The sequence below is a fragment of the Thermobia domestica genome, chromosome 9 (genome assembly GCF_964235325.1).
Source record: "Thermobia domestica chromosome 9, izTheDome1.hap1.1, whole genome shotgun sequence".
Lineage (NCBI taxonomy): Eukaryota > Metazoa > Arthropoda > Insecta > Zygentoma > Lepismatidae > Thermobia > Thermobia domestica.
Window position 1 is genome coordinate 163,111,318 of NC_137462.1, and position 7,910 is coordinate 163,119,227.

At 37.5% G+C, this 7,910-nt stretch overlaps 1 protein-coding gene across 1 annotated transcript; it reads left to right on the top strand.

Annotated features, from left to right (window-relative positions):
• Positions 1 to 3,615: 3,615 nt before the first annotated feature.
• LOC145661072 (zinc finger MYM-type protein 1-like) lies at positions 3,616 to 5,040 on the top strand. Its single transcript, XM_081726514.1, has one exon. It carries the CDS (start codon positions 3,616 to 3,618, stop codon positions 5,038 to 5,040), a length of 1,425 nt encoding a protein of 474 aa, XP_081582640.1.
• Positions 5,041 to 7,910: the final 2,870 nt, after the last annotated feature.

The window sequence follows — 7,910 nt, forward strand, 5'->3', positions numbered from 1 at the left end:
CAACGATTTTTCGCCCTTCGTTTGATTTTACTTTTTAAAAAGTCACACACAGCGTAATATATTATCATACGTATTTGTTTTTTTCATTTAGAAGGATCTTTTTAATTGACGTAAGTAGTTCAGCTGAAAATACTAATATAATTCACTGCACCAATTCCACTGTATATGTTACATATATAATATTTTCTACATTTGCATATATATGCGAAACTAGGATCCATTGACGTCAAAGCCATACCAACAATTTGTATTCTGACTCTGAAGTAACTTTGTAAAACGCTAAAGAGGTTAATTTCCATTCAGTTTCTGCTTAACGCTTATTTTAAAAGCGCCAAATTTGCATTGACCTCATATTTTGTTTACGTACAGTCTAGCTTGGTTTTAATTAACACCGCGAAAACAACTTAATTTCCCTTGAGCTTAAGTACAGCCAGTTCATTATTGGCACCCATTTATTCTGCAAGGAGACAATCGTATGCTATGCTGAATGTGGTTCGGTGACGTCGCACACCGAGATATAGTGACTCCTTGGTAGAAACTAAAGAATTTATATGAAGTTTTTTTTTCTTCGATCCCAATTAAAATTAGTTTATGGTAGAATCTATCAATCGTGAGTTTTCTCGGATCACTCTAGATTTCTTTCCATTATCTTATAGTTCTATCAAGCGGACCTAGATGGACGGTTAGAGTTGTTGTTCTGCGGCCTGAATGTCTGGAGTTCTATCTTATGGCCCTCCATTATGATAGTTGTTTTCGAGGTTTCCTCTCAGAGGGACCCTTATGGAGGAGCTAGTGGTGCCTACCTCTCGAACTTGAGGAGTTAAACGTATTTGAGAATTTCTTAAAATACTACACTTGTAGTACAAATGAATGTTGGATGGGCCTAAAAATTTAAGATTTCTTTATACTATAACTGTAATATTCTTTTTTAAAAATGACTATTGTCACATTATTTTCAAAGAATTAGAAATTATGCTATTTACTGATTACTAATTCTTCGTATTACTAGAGATAATTTTACCTCATCTGCACAAATATGAGTTCTTCTTCTTATTATTATTATTTTAAAAAAACAGTTATGTTTTTTCTTATATAATTGAGTGGTTGTCATAAGTACTATCACGGAAACAGTTGCATGTATGCTCTTGTAGTCACGTTCTTTTAGAGGCGAGGTAGTCTAGTGAAAAAGAGTCTTATTCTTGCAGGATAAATTAATTGTGTTCAGTGATCTGTCAATTATACCGGCTTCAAGTTCCGGCACAATTTGGAACCTATATAAGTACTATTTTCCATCTTTCATGTACAAGGATGTACGGAAAAGCAAATCAATCACCTTACGAGTGATTACTGTGTGTGTGGAAACTAATTTCGTCTCTTTTAATCACGGACATTTTGATATTACCCGAAGCAGTGGGCCTGCACCTCATTAAAAAGTAAAACTAGAAACAAATGTATTAATTTGGAAATTATGGTGCAAGTGAAATGTCCAATTTTATGTTGGATAGGAAACTACTCTCTACAACACAACTATATCACAAACTACGCATTATCAAGGAAACAGACTGGGGTGCCTTTTCAGTCAGCGTGTTGCTGAACACGGTCCTGACAACTGCACCATTGAGAACACAATTAGGAGTGATTTTTCCTTTACGACTTTAAACTAGGACATTGTGTACATTTAGCCGTGAGAAACATCAACAGTGTTTTTAGGCCAAGAGTAATGAATGAATGCATCAAATGCCGTTGGTTTGTGTAATTTCGTGCCTGTGACAGAGGAGTAAAAAAAAAGAGTATTCGATTTCCGACCAATAACAAGTTCTAATGAGTTTCCCAGGAACACCGTGAAAGCAGACTTCCGTAAAAGCAGATGAATTAGGCATATACCAGCGGCGGTTTCTCTTAATGTTTGCATGTTTGTACAAACCTCCTTCCAATATTTTCAATTTTATTTGTGGTAAATCACTTTTCGTTTTATTGTCAACATAATCTTTCCTTAAAGAAGTGGGTTTCAAATGGGGTTGGCTAATAGCTTTCTGCTTGCGAGTTTGACAAGCTCCCCAGCTTGGCTACTGCGGGGGTTGCGAGGTGCAAGGATTCTTATAGTGCCTCATAAGGATCTACTATGTTTGCAGATCGTTTACAAACAATTCTACCAACAAACACAAGTTTTCCAAAACGAAACGCTTTGGAACGGGAAATTCTCCACCATCCCTCCCCCTGCAATATTGGTTGACACGGTTCTCGCCTGAAGGGGAATAGTCCGCTCCTCCAAGTCGCATAGAGGAAAAAAAAGAAAAAAGAAAAAACTTGTGCCTTGCCTAAATGCGAGATTGCCAAGTGCTCATAACTATTGGTTTTGTCAACCAAGTAAGATAAAGGCAGCTATGAAGACAGTAAAGGCGACCCCATGAAGAGTGAAGATAGATTGAGGGTGTCAATATTTAATACACTTGTATCTGAATGAGTAGAAATTTGGCAGCATAGACAGAATATTTTCCTTTTTGGAGAGCAAAAAAAGAGCGTTAATTGGAGGAGGGGATGAGATTTTAAAGCGGACTGCAAGCCCTCAACTAACCAATGTCCTCGCAGAAACAATGTAGAACATACGGAACGAAACCCTTGTCCTTTTTTACTTCCCCCTTCCGCCTACTAGCACCCACGCCTTTGGCTGCTTAAATAAGGGCTAAAACCCCTCTTACTAAAAGGTCTTTGAGGGGGAGTATTTCGATGGTTTCTTTTAACGCAAAATAAATCACACTGGAAAAAATCTTTTATTTAGAGTCGGACGGGAGTATGTTCACGAAGCTGCTAGTGAGATCGAATTGTCGAATCTGTTCGTAGTGTTGTGTGTTTGTGTATGTGTGTGTGCGTGCGTGTACCGGTCTTTGTTGTTCATTGGAACATGATTGCTGTGATTGCATAATTATGTCTGTCCCTTATATACGTGAAGTAACAATGAATTCTGTAACGTCTCTGTTAAATGAGCCGTTTTCAAAAAGAAGTTTAGAAGCAAAGCTACTTGTGAAAAACATCGGAAGGCCGATTCCGACTCTCAATATAACACAAGTAATAAGAAGTGCGAAACGAACATTTACAAGGAAGTTTAATCCAAATTTGTACGAACAGCGTAAGTGGTTATGTGGATGTGAAATTAAAAATGCTTTGTTTTGTTTTCCGTGTTTGTTGTTCGGGGCAGGGGAAGATGCGTGGAGTGAAAAAGGTGTTGTGGATATCCAGCATCTGCACGACAAAATAAAAAAACATGAAAATTCGTCAGCCCATATAAAACACGTTCTTAATCTAACTGTGTTGGGAAATGTGAATATTGCTGCTCAACTGGATGCTGCTTATAGGCTGTCCATTCAGAACCACAATCAAAAAGTGACGCAAAACAGGTACGTGCTCAATATAATTATCAATTGCATTCGGTTTTGTGGCGCCTTCGAACTGGCTTTAAGAGGGCATGATGAAACAGACTCTTCTTCAAATCCAGGCGTATTTCGTGGATTAATTAATTTTAGTGCTGAACTTGACAGCGCTCTCAAAAGTCATTTAGAAAGCGCAACAGTATTTAAGGGTACCTCAAAAATTATACAAAATGAGCTTCTCCACTGCATGCTTGAAGTATGCCATGAAGAAATCGCTCAGGAAATAAGAGAGGCGGAATTTTTATCTGTCATAGCAGATGAAACAAGTGACGTAGCTAACGTATTTCAAATGGTGATTGTCTACAGGTACATTGTCAATGGCAAACCAGTGGAACGATTTTGGAACTTCGTCACTCCCTCTAAACACGACGCTCGAACTTTGGCTTCTTGTATTATTGAAGAAGTTGGTCTCCACGTGGTAAATAATAAAGAGAAGTTGATATCACAAACATACAACGGTGCTGCAGTAATGAGTGGTTCTTCTGGTGGTGTACAGGCTATTGTGAAAAAAGATTATCCAAGTGCTGCTTACGTTCACTGTCATGCTCATCAACTCAATTTGATTATGTTAAATGCAGCGTCGACTAATAGAAACGTCAAGATTTTCTTTGCAAATCTACAGGGTATTTGTACTTTCTTTTCAAATTCTCCACAGCGGACATCTATATTGGACGACATAGTAAGAAAGCGGTTGCCACGATCTGTTCCAACGAGATGGAATTTTAATTTGCGGAGTGTGAACACTGTTTATGAATATAGAGAAGAGCTGATTAGGTGCTTCGAAACAATCCAAAATACAGACTTGAATAATAGTACCATCGACCAAGCATCCCGTCATATTGAAACTTTACAAAGGGAAAGTTTCAACTTTTGGCTGTCATTTTTTCATTCTATAATGCCTCACGTCGACATCTTATACAATCAATTGCAGAAACGAGACATTGATGCTGTTTACGTCAGAGAGATTCTCCAGTCTTTTGAGCGAAAGATATTGGAAGTCCGAGAGAATATTGGTGACGTTGAATGTGAACCACCTGAGAAAAGGAGAAAATACATTTCCGCGTGGAAAAGAGAAGCGAAAGAGGTGTGTGATGTTATTGTTTGCCAGGCCAAAAACAGATTTAGCTTCAGTGGACACCTTACTGCAGCCTCTCTGGTTACCCCCAACAACTTTTTGAAGTACAACACACATTTCCCTGACGAACAGTTGCAAGCGACATGTGACGCGTATCCTTGCTTAGATCTGAAAAAACTTCGAACGGAACTTGGTGTAATTTACGGTATGCAAGAGTTCAGAGCAATGTCTGGTGCTCTCTGTTTATTAGATTTCATTTGCGAAAATAATTTGTCATCAACGTTTAGTGAATGTGAAAAACTTCTAAAAATTATCGTTACAATTCCAATGACAACATCAGAAGCAGAACGTTGCTTTAGCACATTGAAACGTGTGAAAACATTTCTGAGAAATTCGATGTCTCAGGAACGGTTATCTGCTCTTGCAATGCTATCAATTGAAAGAGACTTTATTATGGGAATCAAGGACTTTAATAACAAAGTTATTGAAAAGTTTGCCAGAAGCAAAGAAAGAAGAATGGATTTTCTCTACAAGTAGGGTAAATATTTTTATTTTCTTTACACTAAATTTTCTATTTATTAATTGAGAAATACTTAGTACTTTTCTCATTACTAAATCTTTGGGTCATGAATCGCCACTAACCTATAGCCTGTGCTCTATTACTATTATTTATAATAATATTAATAATAATGAAAAATACGAGGTCATGAGTGGTCCAAAAGTAGGTATACAGTACCGTACTGTTCAGCTCATTGCATTTAATATCATTTCTTATTGTTATCCATCAGATAGACTTAGTTTCTTTATTATTTATTCTTAATGTATTTTACTTATATCTTAAGCTCAGAAGAGCCGGAGCAAATAAACCCATAAACTAGAATGTTATACTTGATGAATGCAGGGGTATATACCTACTTTTGGGCCACCCTGTATTGTGCACCACCTAAAATTCAAAGCACGAGCCGCCACTGGCATATACCATACTACTGTCGTTTGGCGGCTCCGAGCAATCAGTAATGTAAGAACCTTGGACTCGTGGGTGCTATATGAGTGGACAGCAGCAAACAACGATCGTCGTCTAGAGGCATGCAGTTCTCTGTGTGTACAAATTAACTGAAATTAATTGTCACTTCTGATGAAAAGTTGATATGTTACGACAATCATAAACAAACAAGACAGTGGTTTCATAATGGTCAAGGTTCAGAGCTGTTTCTAAAATCACTCCTCCATTCGCAAAACATATTATTGTTGGTATGATGGTCTATGGTGGGAGTAATTCATCATATATATTTCTCCTTGTAGGTGAAACCACCAACCGTTACAATGCTGAAATATACTACATGACAAACTTGTACACAAGCATCAAGCAATGGTCAACAGACAGGGTGTCTTCATGTTCCTCAAACGACGGTGCACTCCGCACATGAGTTACAGTATAAAAACCTTCCTCGTCCCTGTTTTTACCTGATGTCTTTCCCAACGACTACCGTGTCTTTCCCCATCTCAATCACCTCTTCGGTCAGAAGACTCTCCCTGGTGATTAGGAGATGGAACATGCGATTGAGGACATCTTGATATTGCAAACTCCAGATTTCTTTCGTCAAGGAATCCAACCGTTGACTGTGCGATGTCAAAAGTCAGACTACAGCGCGAAAATACTTTGACTAACCAATTATTATTATTATTATTATTATTATTATTATTATTATTATTATTATTATTATTATTATTATTATTATTATTATTATTAATAATAATAATAATAATAATAATAATAATAATAATAATAATAATAATAATAATAATAATAGGATCAGGAATTAGATTTCTTGGCTTGCGGCATCTATGGCCATGTTAGCCCGTCATGTATGAGGGATGTCGTCCCTCGACGATCATACTATCCGAGGAAAGAGAAGGAAGGAAGCGGCCTGGGACCTGTATGTTAGATACCATACCAGCATTTGATGGTGTGAATGAGTTAAACCTCATTCAGGATGGCTGACCTGAAAAAGCTTTTACACTTTTCCGACCGAGTGTCCCCACCGGGAATCGAATCCGGGACAGCTCACACCAAACACGAGAGCGTTTGCAATAAATCGTTAATTTTTAATCACACCAACTCGAATATTTGCGGAGTCTTCTATTGGACGATATAGAATACTGTGTAATAGTATGACAAAGGAACAATAATTCGATAGTTTTGGTATTGAGAAGCATATATATGTATATATAACAATTATTTTGTATTTAAATTGTGTTTTGTAACTTGTATCTTGTTAAAGAAAATTTTGTATTTTACTCTTAGTTTGTATATGGTACAGAAATAAGTCAATGGTCGTTTCGTGTCGAATTTGAAAATGTATTTCTCGGCGCGTAGTCAACAGCAATACCCAGCCCTAGCACTGTGGATTTCGAAAGTCGACAAACACACAAATATACATTCAGTTTGTATCAGTCTCGGACTGGTCAGTGGCGGAATCCAGGCCGGGGCGCCACCCTCAACTTCGTTTCTTTATACATGAACTTTTTTTTATCCTTCTGTAAGTATCTACAACATAACAAAAGAAACAACGAAATTCGGGTCTAGATCAGATGCACGCCACTGAGTATTCCCACAGACATCAGAAAGATAACTGTAGATCTTACTACGTCCAGAAGGCTCTCAATACCTTACGGGCTCCTAAGTTCAACAGAATTAGCTTTTAGGATATACGGCATATCCATCATTTTTCATTCAATTATGATGTTCATTATAGCCTGAATTTACAATAGAGCAAACAGAATGGGGCCCCTTTTCTACATTACAGTAATTAAATCCATGGGGCCCCTAAACTGCTCTTTCAGCTGGAGGCCCCGGGGGGGAAGAGGTAGTCCGACACTGGCTTGTATAATAATCATTGTACACAAGAAGAGAAAGAGAAAGATGAGGGTTTTATGGAGCATTGCCTTCCAATTAGCAAAAAGGAAAAACTCATGGAATTACTGATTCCCAGGTAAAGAATTCCTGCTTCTGGTAAAGGAAAAACGTAAAGTTTAACCTCTTTTACTTCAGCAGCAGACACACACATCAAATGTTTGTTCAGACATCTTCTTTTTCCCCTCCCTTCAGCAACTTATGTGTTTTCTCTGTCTCTTCTGAATACAAAGCCCTACCTTCTTTTTTTCTCTTTTCTTTTATTCTCTCCATTTTTTGGGAGAGGATGAATTCTTCTTTTGTTTATTCTAGAAAAGCAACAATGAGTCCATTGTCTGTGCTGAGTGGACTGATTCTCTGTTTCTAAATACACACACCCAGTCGTCGCTAACGGATATGTGCAGTTTTTTCCATTTCCTTTTTTTCTTCTTTTTTTTTATCCTTTCGAGGAAGAACTTACTGGGTGTTTCTGAAATACATAATTTGCTTACCG